Source organism: Amia ocellicauda, chromosome 1, assembly GCF_036373705.1.
Source record: "Amia ocellicauda isolate fAmiCal2 chromosome 1, fAmiCal2.hap1, whole genome shotgun sequence".
Lineage (NCBI taxonomy): Eukaryota > Metazoa > Chordata > Actinopteri > Amiiformes > Amiidae > Amia > Amia ocellicauda.
In genome coordinates this window covers 5,310,287-5,329,078 of record NC_089850.1, presented here as the reverse complement: position 1 = coordinate 5,329,078, position 18,792 = coordinate 5,310,287, and the positions used below count along the sequence as shown (strand labels likewise).

The 18,792-nt window shown below is 36.8% G+C and overlaps 1 protein-coding gene across 1 annotated transcript in view; it reads right to left on the bottom strand.

Annotated features, from left to right (window-relative positions):
* The window catches only part of blk (BLK proto-oncogene, Src family tyrosine kinase), a 50,906-nt gene that overhangs the window by 6,233 nt on the left and 25,881 nt on the right, over positions 1 to 18,792 (bottom strand). The window contains exons 2-11 of the mRNA XM_066707690.1: positions 17,028 to 17,128; positions 16,650 to 16,758; positions 14,004 to 14,040; positions 13,076 to 13,169; positions 9,482 to 9,580; positions 9,113 to 9,216; positions 8,657 to 8,806; positions 3,302 to 3,454; positions 2,180 to 2,359; positions 1,979 to 2,055 (exon numbers count right to left, since the gene is read on the bottom strand). Of these exons, the coding sequence (XP_066563787.1) occupies positions 1,979 to 2,055; positions 2,180 to 2,359; positions 3,302 to 3,454; positions 8,657 to 8,806; positions 9,113 to 9,216; positions 9,482 to 9,580; positions 13,076 to 13,169; positions 14,004 to 14,040; positions 16,650 to 16,757 (1,002 nt within the window). The 5' untranslated portion in view covers position 16,758; positions 17,028 to 17,128. The remainder of the gene's footprint in view (positions 1 to 1,978; positions 2,056 to 2,179; positions 2,360 to 3,301; positions 3,455 to 8,656; positions 8,807 to 9,112; positions 9,217 to 9,481; positions 9,581 to 13,075; positions 13,170 to 14,003; positions 14,041 to 16,649; positions 16,759 to 17,027; positions 17,129 to 18,792) is intronic.

The following is an 18,792-nucleotide window of genomic DNA, read 5'->3' as shown; positions in this document are numbered from 1 at the left end:
CAATGAGCGAACAAGTGCAGACATAATACAGTCGAGTCCCAGGTATGTGCTAAAGGGAGGGGTGGACATCGGAGAAGCTGCAGTAAAACGAAAGAAATGCTAACAACACAAAAGTAATCAGGAGCACAAGGGTGCATTGTTTAATAAGGAAGTGCATCAGAGCAGCCCAGGAGATCAGGCTGCGGTATTACAGGTATTACAGGTCTGAGCAGATGTGTCGTACTAGAGTCATATCCACTGTTTTTAGTTTTCATTTGTGGTTGACTGTTACAAATAATGCTTAACTGCAGAAGCTCTCTAACTGAGCATCCTAGCCAGCACGGCAGGTCTGCTGTTTCCACTAGCCACGTTTAGCTGCACCTCAGCGTGGCCGTGCCATGCCGGGGGGTTTCCACTAGGGCTCAGCTGTACCTCTACGCCTGTGCCCGAACTAGTTAGCTGTGCAATGCAGGTGAATGGGTTCAGCTCCACCAGCCTTCGAGATCGCAAATTCTGAATTGAAGACTCTTCCCAGTGTGTTTATTACTGCAATGTATTCATCCACAATGAGAAACATGTAGAAACATTTTTATGATCAGAATCTGACACATTTAATTATATAAATGGAACTTTTACTCATAGTTTAGGATGTCATAACTGTACATACAATTATTAATAATTATTTTCAAAATGTGTACAACTTTATGTAAACAAAATGACTGATCCTTTCAAAGAAAGCACACTAAAAGGTGTCATTAATACCAGTTTGTATAGCATGCATATGTGAGACCCAGACAGTTAAAGGGGGAGACTACGGTGTCGCAAGAGCTATGAAGTGGTTTCAAACAGGATGCATAGACATAGACAGGAAATGCACTGCTAGTGTTAATGGCATGGAAAATGGAAGAAAATGCATCACGTCCTGTCCGGATGTTAATCAGTGATACAGGTTTATGTTGAATTTGAAGAACTGAGCCTGTGACTGACCACAGCCCTTCACCACTTTCTAAGTTTAGATGTGAAAAAAGCTACTTTTGCCAGATATTCTAAATTAACTTGTTACCTCAAATAGTCAGTCAGTAGATCATATTTGTTTTTTGTTTGTTTTTTCATATATACTCATCATTATCATCATTGTTATGTTTTAGGTAAAAATTTACAAACAAACAAATACCTATTACCACTTTAAAGTACAAATACATTTTTAAGTCACAGAAACTGCTGTACAAACATTTTCTCCTGCATTGAATGATATTAGGTTTGTTTGTATACGGTTTGAGACAATACTGTGCATTCACTCTGATGTCAGATTCACACCATATTGCTCAAAATCACATTGACTGCAAAATATGTATATATTGGAAGATAATCAAATAGCATTTTATATTTCTACATGTTTAAACATGCAAACTGTTGTTAAAAGTAAAAGTGTATTTGCAAGTAAAATGTGTAGATTGATTTTAACAGTCTATTTCTTGTTTAGTTTGTTTAATCTTCGTTGTTTTGCTCTAAATGTTAAAATTGACCTGATGCTGTATCTTTTAATTTTGAAAAACTGCATTAAGGCAGGAGGCAATATTTACTGATAAGAGTTTTGACGTATTCAATAATTTATTATGGAAAAATGCATAATATTTGTAGATGCTATTAGTGTAGCAGCGTTTCAACTGTGTAAGTTGCCTTGGATAGAAGAGTCGGACAGTTTATTTACAAATAATAAAAGTAATACTACTGCCTTACTGAAAAGCAATGCTTTACACCTTTAAGCAGAATAATTAATTAAGGCCTGAACTATTCAATCTCACACCATCAGATTCATTTAGTAGGTCTGTTGGTGTCTCTTCCTTTAGCGGGTACTAGCAATATGACTGAATATAAAGTAATACATAAAAAGGAAAATAATCAGAGGATATTTTCCTCATTTCAATCTGTCTTCTGACTATGTCTCGGGTAAATGAGAGGTGCTGAATGCGTTTGGAAAATAAATTATTTCACTAACCTGTGCCGACATATCTATCAGTTTGGGAAGCTTCAGCCGGTTTCCTTCGTCTGTTTTTAGAAAGTCTAGTAGACTACCTAGAGATGAAAACAGGAGGAACACAAATCCTTTTTTAGAAACCCATCACACAATCCTGCAAGCAGCACCAGGGTTATTATACATTGAGGATCTCGAACCACAGTGGGATAGAGGATGTCTTACCGTTGGCCATGAACTCTGTGACAATCAGAATGGGCTCCTTGGTGACCACAGCGTACAGACGGACCAGCTTGTCATGTTGGAGTTCCTTCATTAAATTGGCCTCTTCCAGGAATGCCTCAGGGGCCATGCTACCTTCCTTCAGCGTCTTAATGGCCACTTTCTGGTTGCCCTTATAGTACCCTGCAGGAATCAGCATCAATTAACTGTCAGACGTTAAAGTAAAAAGCTCTGGCAAAAGCAAATCTTCCTCCTCAGTGTTATCTGTTTAGAGTGAAAATATGATCCACTGCAAAGTTACACAGATAATGGAGCTTGCAAACCATGTGGCATGCTATCTGTGGCAATCTCCCACCAGACATGGCAATGGTTGTGCCAATATCATTTCTGTGGTTTGCCCTTACAGGATCTTGGCTGGAATTAGTTCACCATAAGGGCCTTAGCAGTGTTTTGCCAACTCTTCTGTGGAGACCAATTCATATGTCTTCTGCATAGTGCATTCATTATTGATTTAGTTTGCATTGGGGATCTTATTACTGCTCATCATGATGTAAACTGTGATTCATTGATGTCTCAGGTAAGACATATTAAAGCAAATGTATGTAACCTTTTTCATTCAGCTCAGGCTCTTGAATATGAAATGTGAATCTTGAACTTTTGATTTACCATCTGTTTGAAACTTTGTGCCTAATGCTATATTGTTTCTAGTTCCCAAAATGAAAGGCAAAGAAAGGTCACTTATCTGAGATCTAAGAGAAAGAGCTGTGCATTATTTTTTAAATGTATTGAAATCACGCTATTTTTAAATACCCTGCTCTCAATAACGTGATGTTTTGCAGTAATGGAAATATGTTACATAATGTACACAGTTTGGCTTTCATCTTTAATAATTCCATTCTCCAATATGTTTAATAAATTGAGCAATGTTTTGTTGTTATTTTTCCTTGTGCTGCCACCCTTTTCTTCCTTTTTTGTCTGTCATTTTTACAGGAGTTAACAGAGAATGCCTGACTTTTTCCAAATGAAATAAAACATACAGATGGAATTTCTGAAGAGCAACAGAGGCAGAGTTTCCCAACTAGAGCAAAACTCTACTGCTTCATAGTAAACAGTGGTACATCTCACCCATCCAGACTTCTCCAAACTGCCCTGCGCCCAGTTTCTTCACCATCTTGAGGGTCTCCCTGGGAATCTCCCACTCATCCTGCGCCCAGGGCCTCTGGGGAGTCACAGCTTTGCAGGGGGCTGTCAGCCGTTGGCACAGGCCATCAGATGTTTCTGGAATGGTAAAAAAAGGAGTTGGATTCAAGACAATGTTCTGATGATTTCAAACTATGAATATTTATATTAGCAACGGATCATTGATACACACATATGATGCATGAATACTTACGCCATCTACATGTAACTTATAAATGTCTTTGTAAGTGGCTTCATAAAACATACCAAATAGATAGATGCACAATTTCTTTTTGTCATTTTATATATTTGCATTAATACAAAATAAAGCAATTCATAGTCAAATATGTTCATAACGGTCTTTGTGCAGATTAAACCCAATTTATTTTACAAATACACAATGGGATTTCTTGACTTTCATACCCATGTTCTATCGGGCCTCTGTAGTACTTTAGGTTGACTGGACTGGATGTAAAATGGCCCAGATCCAATAAACCAGGAGTGATGAAAAGACAAGAGACATGTAAAATGTGCTGTAAATATTCTTGGTAAATCTATACACAGGGAACTGAGTATCCTGAAACCAGATAAGGAAGGTCTGGCTGATATTTTCTTTTTCTATTTGTTGTTGAGCTTCAAAGTGGTCACTTTGATTAATAAAATGGGTAAAAGACATGGAGGCACAGTAATACACATTTACTACAGTAGAACTCAGTAGTATAGCTAAAATCACACACACGACACAAGTGAGGGTAGAACCCATCTAAACATGAATGCAAAATGTGGGGGTTTCATTTCCTAAATCTCATGTGAACATCAAACACTGGAAGTCTATATCAGTGATCCAAATCCAAATCAGAAATCTCCAGAATTAAGATTCAGAAAATACACAATAACATAGCTAATACATCCAGGGGTTAAATTGGGCCGGGGCTGTCCGGGGCTAAGCCCAGGCACATAGGCTTACGACTTTCCTCGTACATTTTCAACAATATAGGCTATATTTTCTGTACACCTTTCTCGTTCTTACTAATTTAAGCAATGATTCAAAAGTGTTGCCTTTGTAGCACATAATAAATGAGGTCCGCCCTAAAGTTTACAAGATTACATCAGACCTTCAAAAAATCTTCAACAGCGTCATTCACAGGGCAATCGGGTGATGATTTATTCTCCCACCACTTTGGCGTGAAGTGTATGTAATGTTTCATTTAATTTATGTTTTTTTGCACTCATATTATACAAGTCTGTACGTGGCAAGTTTGTTTCCTACCGATGATCCGAGCACAAAGTTTCAGAGGTAAAAGAGGCAAAGAGGAGGAAGCTTACAGACACTTCAAAAGGTAGGCTAGGTCTGCATTAGTCACTACTGAGTCACTATTTAACATGTACAGTAGGCTCCCTGTTTGTTGCCACAGGGTGAGATTTGTGAAGCAAAAGCCTATGATTTCGAAACGTTTTTATTTGTGAAAATAAATCACGAAATTTGGAACTGAACCCCTAGGTCTTCTGAACACTTTTCATGTGTTCTCAGGTCCGCCAGCTCACTAGCATGTTCTAGCGCTGACACGCCTGCTGTTCTCGAGTCCATTTCATATTGTACGGCAGTGTTCGGCAATGGCCTCCATCCATTTTTTTTGGTGCATGGGCCGCGAAACACCACCCCGGCGAAAACACTTTCCGCCCCCCCGTTACCGGCGAAAACACCCCCTCACATGCACACTGTCAGCATCTAGAATGATTTCATAGCAGAGGGCTCTCTCAACTTGTTATATTTTACAGTTTGTCAATTGATACGATTTTGTAGGCTTTGCATACACATAGCCCCCCCACATAACAAATCCCAGTTTAATCCCTGAATACATCCATCCATTTTTGAAACTGCTTATCCTGGTGAGGGTTGTGGGGATGCTGAAGCCAATCCTGGCAGGCATAGGGTGCAAGGCAGGAATACACCCAGGATGGGATGCCAGGCCATTGCTGGGCACACACTCAGGGCAATTTAGTGTAGCCAATTAACCTAACCTGGAGGAAACTGGAGTCCCTGGAGGAAACCCATGTGGACATGGGGAGAACATGCAAATTCCATACAGATAGGCACCCTGAGCTAGAACTTGAACCCAGGACCCAGGACCCCTTGAGCCATGAGGCCGCAGTACTAACCACTGTGCCAATGTGTCGCCCTAGCTAATACATCTTTGACCATATTTAAAGGATGTGGAACTGGATAAATTATCCTTATCTGATGCAGAACTGTAACAAAACAATGTATTGTCATAATGTCAGCCCATAACTTTGCATCAGATAACCACATCAGGGGAAACATGCCGAGAGGTGTAACGGAACCCTTCTGTGTCAAAAGCATCAGATATGTAGCATTGTTTTTTTGGAAGAAACTAACACCGATTTTTTACATATATATCAGTCTGTTCACAGCTTACCAAACCGGGTTCTGGCAACAATGTAAAATGCTGCACTTTTGTTGAGAACTGTTTTAGTTTGATTGCTTAACCACACCACTGTTTATTTTCCCCAGTGTTGTAAAACTTGGACAATAATACAAATGTGCTGGTACTGAAGGATGCAAACAGTGTTACTGAGCAACATTCAGTGAATATTAGTATGAATATTGTTATTTAAACAATATTGTGATGTATGCATACAACTGCCAACCATTAAGCAACATTGGATACTCTGCAGTGAATGTCTGCATTGGACATATTCCATCATATTTGGTAGAAACAAAATGCAGCCAAAACATACTGTTGACAGAATGTAACTGAATTTAGTGTGTTATCTGGTCAAGTAGCTATACGTGACAGCTGTGGATATGTACTGGTGCCTGTTTTTGTGACACTTAATTTGTATCAAGCATCTTGAAAATATGTAATACCTAAACCTTAAATAGTAGGAGAGATAGGTAGTAGTTATTATTATTATTATTATTATTATTATTATTATTATTATTATTTTTATTTTTTTTTTTATTTTTTTTTTTAATTATTATTATTATTTTATTTTTTATTTTTTTCTTGGCAGACGCCCTTATCCAGGGCGACTTACAACATAAGTGCAGTACAAAGTGCAAGTAGTGGGTGCTAAGGAGGTTTAGATACTTAGGAATAGATTTACTAAAAGATTCCACATGTGTTACGAGTCATAATCCTTGCATTTCTGCAAAAAGACCTAAAAATTGGGTGCAGATTTTATTAAAATGAGATGTACTAAGGTTGCCAGCTTTAGCAACAGTTAATTAAGAACTGAGGAAAGCATGTTTTAAATGTGGAAATGACACAGTAACCGAACCAAAATCAAAAGAATAAATCAGGAACAGGAATAGACTTGCTGGTCACACAACTGGATGTTGTAAAAAGTGATTCAAGAGCTTGATCTTTCACATATGTTGAATAAAAAGAGATATGAGATATTAAATGCATTTATAATAATTAATATATTTGCTGTAAAGAGTTTTATATATTAAATATTGCAAATCTCACGCGATGCTTCTCACGCAAAGATGTAATTAAATATATATAAATCAGTATTTGTGGACTTCATTAACATATATTTTCATTAGTACATTAGTTTTGTTTGTATGTATTTTGCGACAAGGATGCTAACTGTGGTATGTTTGCTCTGGGATTGGCTTTGTCTTAGTACGTCAAGCCCTAAAGTCTGTTTGCCATCTATCTCCACTGCCTTATTTTCATGGCTATCATTTATGGTGACACCAAGTTTCTTTGCCACAAATAGTTGTGTGTGGTTGGACCACGTTGGTATTAAAAAATACTTGTTGGGGAAAGAACTCGCTCATAAGGTTATGTATTTTTTTATGCTTACTGTTTTTAATTCCTCCCACTGCTTGATTTTACCTTCATTACTAGAAGAGTTATCATCATTAATGACAGACATTGGATTTATAGGTTCATGTCTCAGGCTTTAACACAGCTAGAAATCTTCACACAGTTTTTTCTCCTAGAGTCTGTCAGGATGTAGATAGAGATACATGGATGTATGGCTGCCTTGATTACTCTCTGTCACTCTCTTCCTTCAAGTGTGCACTTCATGTGAAATGTTCGTCCCTCGCTGTTTCCTTTCTCTGACCATATGGCCAATACCAATTCGGAGCTTGGATCTACTTGACGAACATGCCTGTCTGATGAGAAATTCAACTGATATGGTACAGGCTGGTAATTAGCGGTTCGTGGCTAGGGCAAACTTTTGATTTGAGTTTTGATTTTGAGTTCAAATCAAATGTTTGACCCCGTCACAATTTTCAAATTGTTATAACGTACTGGACTTTTTTTTTTAAGTGTAAATGGAAAAGGCCTCTGACAAACACAAAACTCAGAACACAGATTTGATTATATCCCAGTCTAAGTTCTTATTTTCAAACTGCTTTGATATGTCATCCCATCAGGCAGACTTCTGGCTATTACCACTTTCCTTTGTTCCTCAGGTTTTTATTCACAATTTCCAGTTGTGGCGCATTTAAAAACTATTGAACTTCTCTGATCTCTGATATTTCCGAAGCTCTCAGAAGGTTCTTTTCTTTTATGTTTTACTTTCTCATCTTCATATTTTTCAACGTACATTTGTTATACTGTGGGTCATTTCTTTGATAGTGTTGTTCTGTACTTAAGCTATATTATTGTACTCAGTATCTTCCTGAGTCTGCCAAACTAACAAATAATAAATAATAATAATGTATATGAATTGTCAAGAGCAAACCTCCTGAAATCTAATTTTATCAATTAAAAATGTGGCAAATGTGAATCATTATGGGAGTTAAAAAAAAGGAAAATTTTGTAAAATGCTTAGACAGTGTGTCATATCCTTCATAAATGTCTTTTTTAATCAATTTGCTATAAATATTTATCATTTTGAAACTTGATAAACATAGTTTATGACTATGACTTAACGGAAACCGTGAGGGGAGTGTCTCAAATTCTAATAATACTGAATCCATTTCCTACCAAGATGTCAGAAGATAAGTTCAGCCTAGAATGGACAACAATTTCGACTGATATTAATGACACGAGTGAATAACTGGTTCAGGTGAATCGTAAAGATCTCACTTGAAATAAATTCTTTGGCGCAGTCATTAAGTAAAGTTGTTTTTCTTTTTAAATTATCTCCTATGAGCTTCTGAGCTTTTGATGCTAATTAAAATACTATTTTGCTTCATGCACCAATTAATAAAACCATAGGTCTGATTTGTGATGCAGGTGGCACGATGGCCCTATCTCTCACTCCTCCGATCAGTGTATTAATTAAAGCAGCATCTCTTTGTGATCAACTTACTGGAGTAATATTTCACCAGCTCTTGCAATGTTGGAAAGGAGACTTTGGGGGAGATGTAATAGCCTCCATCGTCCAGGCTTCGTATTTTGTAGTGTTTGACAACGTCCCCATGTTGCTGGTCTGCATCTTTCACAGACAAGGAGAAGGCCCCTGGAACAAGAGCAATGTATTTCAAATGACAAACCTCTGTTTATAAAGGCAGTGCAAAGGATCATTTAATGACCTTAAATCTTCCAAGGTTATGAAATTATTATATAGAACAGTTTATATTGTAAGGTGGGTGCTTCCTGTAATAGAAGTAATAGATATAAATATAACAGATGTGCTCTTATCAAATACAATTGCTCCTGCTCAATTAAGACTCGTTTTACAAAAATCTGCCAATAATCAACATGTCTTAGTTGTACAACCCCTAAAGATTGTGATTTTTATCATATCCAATGTGGTGACACAGACCTTTGCTCGTCTCACTCTCTCGGATCAGAAAGGTCCCAGCTTTGTTCGCTGGAGCCAGGAGTAGCCGCTCGGTTTCTTTGCGGCTCAGATTCTTAAAGAACCATCTGCAAAGAGGATGTAAAATATGTCAAGGTTTATAAATGCAAGTGCCTCATCATCTCAGAAAACAGCAATGACAATATATAACGCATGTGCAGGTTTTGAGGGGACAGGATGCATTTCTGCAAGAATCAGAGTAATAAAAAAATCATAATTTTCTTCTCTGTTGGTCTTCAATTCAAAGTTTATAATGCCTGAACTTCCCCTCGTACCCATAGGATTGATAATTCTTGTTATTCTTTGTATAAAAAGAGATGCTATGGTACATACCTCTCCACCTCTAATGTATGCACTCTGGCAACATAAGTACTTGGAATATAGCCTTCTTGTCCTGTGGTCACAGATTTGGCCAGCCACCAGTCCCCATTTCTTCCATAAGAAAAGAAAGAAAGAAAAACAATTATACATGCTACTGTATAAAATGGTTGTACATGAAGGTTATTGATTGTAATGAATTTCGAGCTCTTTGGACGTATCAGTCAGTGTCCAGATTCATCCCTTCAGTATTGAAGCAATGTCATATTGGTTGACAAGGCTGGACAGAGGAGCACCTGGATGCAAACACAATCAGACCACATGAGTGTGACTGTGGTATTGGAAAATGTGAAGATCTTGAAGATTATAAGAATGTATGCACAATCCTATTCTTAATGCAGTGAGGTAGGTAGCAGAGGTGTCGTATAACTATAGGACAGGGGTGTCAAACTCATATTAGGTAGTGGGCTGGATTTGTTCAAATGAGACCTCATGTGGGTCGGATAATTGTTTGCTATAATCAATTTGACTCTACACATGGATATTTTGGCTGCTTGCAGATTTATTATTTGAAATCATTCATGAAGGCCTACAGATACCAATCAATGCATTGTTGGCACATGAAGATAACACACAATGTATTATTACATAAAGCAAAAGAGAACTGCAACAAATACATGTTGAACAGAAAGCATTTTCCTATGCAACATTGACAAGAATACATTTCAAGTAGGAGAGAAAGCATGTTTTCTATTAATGTTAACTATTAATAATTACATATTGTGTTTGAATATCTGTTATTCATTAATTATACATTTGAAAGAATGCAAGTTATAGTTATAAAGCGCCAAATGTCTGTCCAGAATAGCTGTACCAATCAATCAGAAATTGCATGTTGGCACATGAAAACACCAAAATGTAAAATTACAAAAAGTAGAAGAGAGAAGTGTAACAAAATTGCCTATAAGTGCCACAGAAAGCATTTCATACAACTATTAGCAACAATAATTACATTTTGTGTTTGAATATCGTGAATATTGTGAGTGAAACGCCAGGTCCAAATGGCACCGAGTGCTTTTACTCTACTGATCAATACGCGATTGCTACTGCACAGTACAGAGAGCAATAATGCAGCACATCGCACCAAAATAATGATTCATGGACATTATCAGTGGAGGAGCAATTATTGCGATGCTATATATTCGTGGAGTAAAAGTGTTCACCTGGAGAGGGCTGTCAAAATGCAGTGTGAGGTACGAGCTCATGCAGGGAAAGTGCAGAAACTGTCCTGTGTGGACTGTACGAGCTGTCAGGTATGCAGGCTAAATATATAGTTAAATAGTTTATTGAAATACAAAGCTACAGTGAATACAAGCACGGTATGTTGAAAACAAAGTTTACACAGTGTTGAAAATGTTTAGTGTACAATTATGTTTTGATAAATGCAATAGTTATTTTTGAACTATAAAATATTGCTTTTGAGCATTATTCCAATATTTACATTTCTACTTTTTTCATTCCCTTATTGTATTCCGTTTTTGAGCTTTTTGCTTATTGTAGGATATATAGTTATTTATGTTTTGACTGCAGTGAGGCGTTTAGAAAAAAAAAAAGTGTATTGATTTTATTTATAGCAATAATATTAATGTTTTATGGTCATATTTCAATTTAAATACTCTATTTGTGCTATGCAAATGTAAATGTTGGATTTGATATTCATGAATAAAACTGCTTAGTTTTTTATACGATGGTTTACCTGTTAAAGAGCCATCGGTTACAAAGACCAGCTTTGGAGCTTGTAGGTAGTTCGAAATGTTGGTACTTCTAGTGTTAATTAACGTATGATATCATAGAAACCTCTTACTTTGCTTTTTACACATAGTTGATAATAAATAACTGTATGCAAATGTTTTTTTTTTTTTTTACCCAAAACATCTCGGGCCGGATGAAACCTGCTGGTGGGCCAGATCTGGACCATAAGAGGACCATGGTCTACTATAGTTAATATACCTTGGAAACATATATCATGGTATATAAGATTATGTCAGATCAGATTATTGTGTATGTTTGATATTTTCTGCAGCCTAAAAACAACATTGCTTGAATCTCTGAATTTGAGGTGTAAAAACTAGCTGATGGATTGCAAACGCCCATTTCAAAGATTGCATGCATTTCTTAACCCATTGCACTTAACCCCACTGTTTTTATATCACCGGAAAATAGAGACTTGGGGCTTTCAAATGACTGTTAAGATCTGACGTTGTGTGGAGATATTGACTTGCAAAGTCGGGGGAAAAATTTACTCGGTTTGAGAATTGCTATTTTTAATCATAACTCCTTAAATGTTTATCACATTTTCACCCGGTTTGTCTTTAAAGTTGTATTTTGACTAGTACAATTGTAAGCAAAATAAGTTTACATTAAAATAATAATAAATGTCATAATTCATAATTATACTATTATTTATCTTTAAAAAAAAAGGCGTTAGTGTTGCAATATAATGCGTCTAATCATGATCAACAGTGCAGAAACTTATTCTGTAGTTTGTATGCTTTCATCTGAGTGGCCCCACATGCTTGTGGCCCTGATAATGGAGTAATGGCTCTTTAGCACACATTTTGTGGCAACATTTTCCTAAACTTTTCCACATAGTCTACATTCTTTCATATGCACATTATTCCTTCACTTCATATGCTATTTTCATCCAACAACTTCTAAACATTTTAATTTGAGTGGTATTTCAACATACAATGCTCAACTCAAAATTTCCCATAGACTTGAATTGAGGAAAAAGGTCAAACAATTCAAACTTCTCTGTTTGCATTTCTGTTTTTGTGAGAACAAAAATGGTAGTACTATAATATAGTTTGTCTAAACGTGATCAACTATGCAGCAAATTATAGTACAGGTTGTCTAGTTTGAGGAGTTGAATCTATTCATTCCACCAGAGTTGCTCCGATTAAACAGTTCTATTCATGACGACAATGCACTGGTGTTTCTCCAGTCACTAATGATCACAGCTGCACACAGGACAGTGGCTCACAAGTATCCATTAGAACTAATATTCAGTCAAAGCTTTGCAAAGACAAACTCTATGATTTGGTATAAGTCCTAAGCAGTAAACAAAATCTCTACAATGAATGTAGTAAAATGAGCCACAACGTCTTTTGCATCAACACCATATCTGCAGCCTCCCCTAAGCTCTCTCTTATATGTGCTATTTTGGACAGTCAATAAACAGTAATTGGCAATTAAGAAGTGGAGGGTTTGAAAGGTGGAAAATAATTGTGTGTTTTAATTGCTATTTTTGAATGTATGCCCACATGATTTTCAACATAATGACTGAGAACCCGAATGCACAGTGAAAAGGTGTGATGTACCCCAGGTTGTGATACATAAATTCTTTGAAAACATGAAATGCATAACATTATTAACAAAGAGCCATTTAAGAACCCCCAACCCCTCAAAAAGTCTATTGTCATGTGACTATTATCAGCAGAAAGAACAGACACTGAACACTGCTTCTCCTTTCAAATGTTCTGCTTTAGACAGACTGTATTTGTTTACCAGAGAAAGGATTCATTTCTAATTAAAGAGAGAATGACTTACTCTTGTAAGACCTTCAGCTTTTCTCCTTTTTTGAATGGCAGGTCGTGATCATTTACCGGGTTGAAATCATGTTGAGCAACCACGACATCTTTATCTGTGACAAATAATAATAATAATAATTTGAATAATATGAACCTTCCTCCATCTTCGGGAACCTGAAATCAATGTGAAGTGATGCATTTTTAGTCACTGCACTTCAGTTTCAAATAACCAAAAGTTGAATATACAGAATTAAATGTATATATACATAGTAGTGAATAAACTTATTTATTTGATGGCCATCCAAAATAAATATTTAGTTACCATTCCTTCATCCTTCATGCACAGTGTCCATGTGTTTTAATAAGATGTTACTTTGTTTCATAACACCTTTCACAGGTCAGGATCAAGTCTATACTTAGGGAGTCTGAGTCTCTGTCAACAAGACAAGTGCCCTACTGCACTCTGTGCTGAACAGCATCATACACAGGAGTCTTATTTGGGCTGGAGGCATTGTTTAAAAGGTCAGCAGTACCATGAGCACAAAGCATGCAAAGCTGCTTTCATAAGCAGGCGAGTGTACACAGGAATTACAGGCAGGGAGTGTTTAGCTCGCAGATATAGAAGGATGCACAGGATACAGTAATAAACAGCTGTCTGCAGGAAGAGAGACTGATTCTTCAAGCTTAAGACAGGAGGCCAACCTGACTTACATTTTCAAGACTGCTCCACAACACTTTTGGATTTGTTATTGTAGATTTATTTATATGTGTCTACATATATATTAAATAATAGCATGAGCATGTATAATCATTTTTAATTACATATAACATTTTTTTCTATGGGTTGAGCTAATTAGTTCAGTAAAAGAATATGAATACATACTCATTAGTTGACTTTAAAAGGCGTAAAATGCTGTGAATATGCTTTTATGACAAACACAATTTACCTTCGTCTTGAGCACCTAGTCTTCTATCAGTTGGAGGCTGTAAAATATAAAGCAAAATTATGAGTTATGATAGAGTTTGACACTGCTTTGCAATATGCAACAGTGGTAGTCAAAAGTATTCATTTCATTTAGTAAATATTGTTAATTGAACTATACTAATTTTCAATTCAATATTTTCAGAGTCCTTAAGAAAACTGTGAAGATTCCACTTAAGCAGTAAACGTATAACTACCACTCCATTGAAACGATCATCCTGTTTTTATTTTTCAAACATTTTGCTTCTCTTGATGTTTAAGAGACAAGAATATGTGTTGTTGTCACCAAGGACACTAGACAATAGCTCAAAGAAAATCACATTAAATACACTAACTATTCCTGGTGCTTGGAAATCAATTTATTGTGCTCTATTTTTATAAAAAAGCATAACTTACTGCATGTGCAAAAAACAAGGAACTTGCAGTGAAATGCATCATATTCTTACGATACAATTAAAAGAAAATAGTCAGGAAATAATGTAATATACTACACCTAGCATTACTGTATCAGAAATATCTGTCAAAAATGTATATCAACCCGGGGGAAATGCTTTGCCGGTAGCTTTGGTACAGAGTGACAAAGTTTGGAACAAAGTAACTACATACTCATACAACTAAATTAACAAATTAATCTAATTACCCACGCCTGTCTGACAACCTCCACCAAGCACCGCAACTAGGTCCCCCTATTCCCGTGTCCCGCAGAGCGTGACGGATATCCATTGTAGGACTGTTATATTATCCTTTTATAATAATATTGTATGTAATGTATTATATCATTTTCTCCTCATATTGCTATATATATATATATATATATATATATATATATAAACTCACTTAAAGGATTATTAGGAACACCATACTAATACTGTGTTTGACCCCCTTTCGCCTTCAGAACTGCCTTAATTCTACGTGGCATTGATTCAACAAGGTGCTGAAAGCATTCTTTAGAAATGTTGGCCCATATTGATAGGATAGCATCTTGCAGTTGATGGAGATTTGTGGGATGCACATCCAGGGCACGAAGCTCCCGTTCCACCACATCCCAAAGATGCTCTATTGGGTTGAGATCTGGTGACTGTGGGGGCCAGTTTAGTACAGTGAACTCATTGTCATGTTCAAGAAACCAATTTGAAATGATTGGACCTTTGTGACATGGTGCATTATCCTGCTGGAAGTAGCCATCAGAGGATGGGTACATGGTGGTCATATAGGGATGGACATGGTCAGAAACAATGCTCAGGTAGGCCGTGGCATTTAAACGATGCCCAATTGGCACTAAGGGGCCTAAAGTGTGCCAAGAAAACATCCCCCACACCATTACACCACCACCACCAGCCTGCACAGTGGTAACAAGGCATGATGGATCCATGTTCTCATTCTGTTTACGCCAAATTCTGACTCTACCATCTGAATATCTCAACAGAAATCGAGACTCATCAGACCAGGCAACATTTTTCCAGTCTTCAACTGTCCAATTTTGGTGAGCTTCTGCAAATTGTAGCCTCTTTTTCCTATTTGTAGTGGAGATGAGTGGTACCCGGTGGGGTCTTCTGCTGTTGTAGCCCATCCGCCTCAAGGTTGTACGTGTTGTGGCTTCACAAATGCTTTGCTGCATACCTCGGTTGTAACGAGTGGTTATTTCAGTCAAAGTTGCTCTTCTATCAGCTTGAATCAGTCGGCCCATTCTCCTCTGACCTCTAGCATCAACAAGGCATTTTCGCCCACAGGACTGCCGCATACTGGATGTTTTTCCCTTTTCACACCATTCTTTGTAAACCCTAGAAATGGTTGTGCGTGAAAATCCCAGTAACTGAGCAGATTGTGAAATACTCAGACCGGCCCGTCTGGCACCAACAATCATGCCACGCTCCAAATTGCTTAAATCACCTTTCTTTCCCATTCAGACATTCAGTTTGGAGTTCAGGAGATTGTCTTGACCAGGACCACACCCCTAAATGCATTGAAGCAACTGCCATGTGATTGGTTGGTTAGATAATTGCATTAATGAGAAATTGAACAGGTGTTCCTAATAATCCTTTAGGTGAGTGTATATATATATATATATATATATATATATATATATATATATATATTTGTCCTATACATATTCAATCCCTCACTCAAACCTTCAATGAGTTTTTAAAGGGGACTTGCTTGTAATAAAAGCCAGCTGCTGGACAAAATGATAAAAGAGATGAGCTTTGAGTTATTGCTACCTCCCTAAGACCCCTAAACAAATGGACAAGGTCAGCTGAAACCAATCCTGTGAACTCAGTATGTAAACGGAGTCACAAATGGAAACTAAATGAACATAGAATATGTAGGCTATTGAATATCTTAATACACAATGTTATTAATATGAGGAACACATTATGCTACCTTCTTATTGATGACATTTAGCGGGGCCCTTTAACAAAAGCTTGATGCAGTTCTCAATTAAATCAGCTACTAGCAACCAGAATGGTATTAGAGCCCAGTCATACTCTTATTATTTGTCTTAATTTTTCTAATAGTCTTTTACACCAATTGTGAAGGCGTTGCATTAAAAAAAACTATTTATTAGCAAAGAATATTGCAATTAAACCCTCAATGAAATGTGCATACTTACAGCAAGAGGACCTCTGAGAGGGTATGAATTGTTTAGATGCCCGTTCTCTTTTTCCCACTGGTCAGTAGTGTCTTTTTCGGGTTTCTGATTGCTGCAGGCACAGCCCATTCTTAAAATATCAATTAGAACAATACTTAAAAATCAACACAAGGAGCAGTTGAAAAAATAAATGTTTTAAAAGTATGTATTGCAGAATGTGAAATTAACTGGCAAAATTCATTGAAATAAAATGAGAAAATATATGGAAATAAATTTATTTACATATTAATATTAATCCCTAACCTTAGTTGTACTACTAACGGAAAGTAATTTAAAGTTTATGTGTCTTGTGTCAATGTACTGAACAGGTAAAGCAAACCTCTGGGTAAATTATTTTACCTTATACAGGTCTCTCTCCCGTTACTGTGAGTCTCCTCTCCTCACTTGAGAAAATGTGGCTGTGTTCTTCATATGTGGCAGTGCATGGCTTATACCCAACACTAAAGGGAACATAATGAATACTGATCAGTATATAAACAGTCTAGCAGTCCAGCAAAATGTTGTGAAGACTCTTATCAATGTTTACTTCATGGAAAATCATTCACTTTCATAACAACAGTGTCTCCAAAAAGCATTCTTTACCTGGTATACAAATACTTATGGGGACATTAATGTCAAATAGTTAATAGCGATATTAAACTATTGCTGCATTTGTCTTCATTTCATTAATGCAGAAACACAGTAGCATTGCAGTCCTCATCAAATCACAAGCTCCATTTCAAAAATATTTTCTGAAATACTGAAGAATTATACATTCAAACAATATATTTGTTCAAATGTTAATGTGGAGGAAAAAGTGTGAGTTAATCTTTGGGAAACTATACACCTGGCAGATGAAATTCAATGTGGACAAGTGCAAGGTATTACATGCAGGTAACAAAAATGTCCACTATAATTACACTATGGGAGGTATAGATCTAGATGAAGTAACGCATGAGAAAGACCTAGGAGTCTATGTTGACTCCTCACTTTCTCCAGCCAAACAATGTGGGGAACCAATAAAAAAGGCAAACATAATGTTAGGGAATATTGTCAAAAGTGTAGAATTTAAAACAAGGGCAGTAATGTTAAGACTACAATGCACTAGTTGCATTGCAGCAGAGTCCTTGACCTCCTTCCGGCGCTTACTCAAAACACATTTTTTCAGACAGTAATATTAGTCCTTTACTCTCCTGTAAGATAGCACTTTACAGCGTTTTATCAAACCTCTTGTGTTACTAGTACTCGTATTATTTTGATCTCCCCTATGCTCCCTTTCCCGTGGCCCTTACTGTGACCTAACATCTTGTCTGCATTCAGCTTTTACAATGTAAGACCTCATATATTGTATTCACTTGTGTAAACTGGAATTTGTAAAATGCATTATGCTTTGAATTGCACTGTATTATGTAAATTTGAATGTGTAATGTTTTATGCCTTGTACTCAACTGTATTTTTACACTTTGTATTGCACTTATTTTGTAAGTCGCCCTGGATAAGGGTGTCTGCCAAGAAATAAATAATAATAAATAATAATAATAATAATAGTTAGAGCTCATCTGTAATACTGTGTACAGTTCTGGGCTCCACACTTCAAGAAAGATATCGCTGCTCTAGAGGCAGTTCAGAGGAGAGCAACCAGACTTATTCCAGGTCTGAAGGGAATGTCCTACTGAGAGACTGAGGGAACTGAACCTTTTCACCCTGGAACAGAGGAGACTACATGGGGACTTGATTCAAGTCTTCAAAATCATGAAAGGCATCGACCACATCAAACCAGAGGAGCTTTTCCAGATCAGCAGGGACACACACACCCAGGGACACAAATGGTTGTCACAATCTGGAAAAAACTCCCCAGCGATGTGGTTGAAGCTGAAAACATTTAAAAAGAAACTGGATAGTATCATTCGATCACTTAGTTATTAATTGACACCAAATGAGCACGATGGGTTGAATGGCTTCCTCTCGTTTGTAATCTTTCTTATGTTCTTATGTTCTTATACCTCTACATCTAAAGAATACACCCAAACCCAAGTCCTTTGGGGTCAGTCTTATCATGTGTTTTAGTGGTTTTATTTCAGGAAGCAGTTAAGATTATATTTTTAATATGACAACATGTTAAAGC